This window comes from Penaeus monodon, chromosome 20, assembly GCF_015228065.2.
Source record: "Penaeus monodon isolate SGIC_2016 chromosome 20, NSTDA_Pmon_1, whole genome shotgun sequence".
Taxonomy (NCBI): Eukaryota; Metazoa; Arthropoda; class Malacostraca; order Decapoda; family Penaeidae; genus Penaeus; species Penaeus monodon.
The window spans coordinates 25,275,365-25,276,245 of NC_051405.1; the positions used below are offsets into that span (position 1 = coordinate 25,275,365).

The window sequence follows — 881 nt, forward strand, 5'->3', positions numbered from 1 at the left end:
GGTGAGTAAAATATGAGGAGACTTTCCCGTGAGTGAGGAGTTGCCAGGACTCACAAATCTTTAATTTTATGAGCGAGGTATATCATGAGAAAATTATGAGGATTTCCTTGCATCCAGAGAGAAACACTCACTTATGAAGATCCTATTTTTTTTTTCTTTGTAAAGAATGAGTGAAATCTCATCTATGAGTAAAGAGGTAATGTTACTCTTGAATGAAGAGTGAAAAAAAAATGTGTTTCTCCCTCATGGTTGGTGAATGAGTAAAATCTGTTATTCATCTCATTTACGAGTAAATGAGTGTATCTACGCAGCCCCTCATTCACGGGTAAAAAAAGCACCCAGATCCCTTCCCCCCCCCCCTCACTAATGAGTAAAGAACACCCCCCCCACAATCCCTCCCTCATTACTCCCCCCAATCCCTCAGTTATTACTCACTCACTCATTACTCCCTCCCCTCAGTCCTTCACTCATTACTCACTCACTCATTACCCCCTTCCCCCTACTCCCTCCCATATTACTCTCCCAGTTCTTCACTCATTACTCACTCACTTATTACCCCAATCCCCCCAGTCCCTAACTCATCACTCACTCACTTATTAAGCCCCCCTTCCCCTAGTCCGTGACTCATTACCCCCCTCCCTCCCCCCCGTCCTTCACTCAATACCCTCCCCCCCCTTCCCCCCGTCTTTCACTCATCCCCCCCCGTCCCTCCCCCCTCCCTCACTCACGCACGAATCCTGAGCATCCGGAAACCCTTTCCTTCAGGAGAGGATTAAGACAGTGAGAAATATGGTCGAGTCAGAACTGGCCGATTCCATCACTAAAGTCGCCGAGGAGAGGAGGATCGCGGACGAGCAGATGTGCGAGGTGGGTTTCTTGTG

The 881-nt window shown here is 47.9% G+C and overlaps 1 protein-coding gene across 1 annotated transcript in view; it reads left to right on the plus strand.

Annotated features, from left to right (window-relative positions):
- Nucleotides 1–750: 750 nt before the first annotated feature.
- Nucleotides 751–881, plus strand: part of LOC119585739 (protein FAM184A-like) — a 24,594-nt gene continuing 24,463 nt past the window's right edge. Inside the window, exon 1 of the mRNA XM_037934432.1 lies at nt 751–867. Within this exon, the coding sequence (XP_037790360.1) occupies nt 790–867 (78 nt within the window). The 5' untranslated portion in view covers nt 751–789. The remainder of the gene's footprint in view (nt 868–881) is intronic.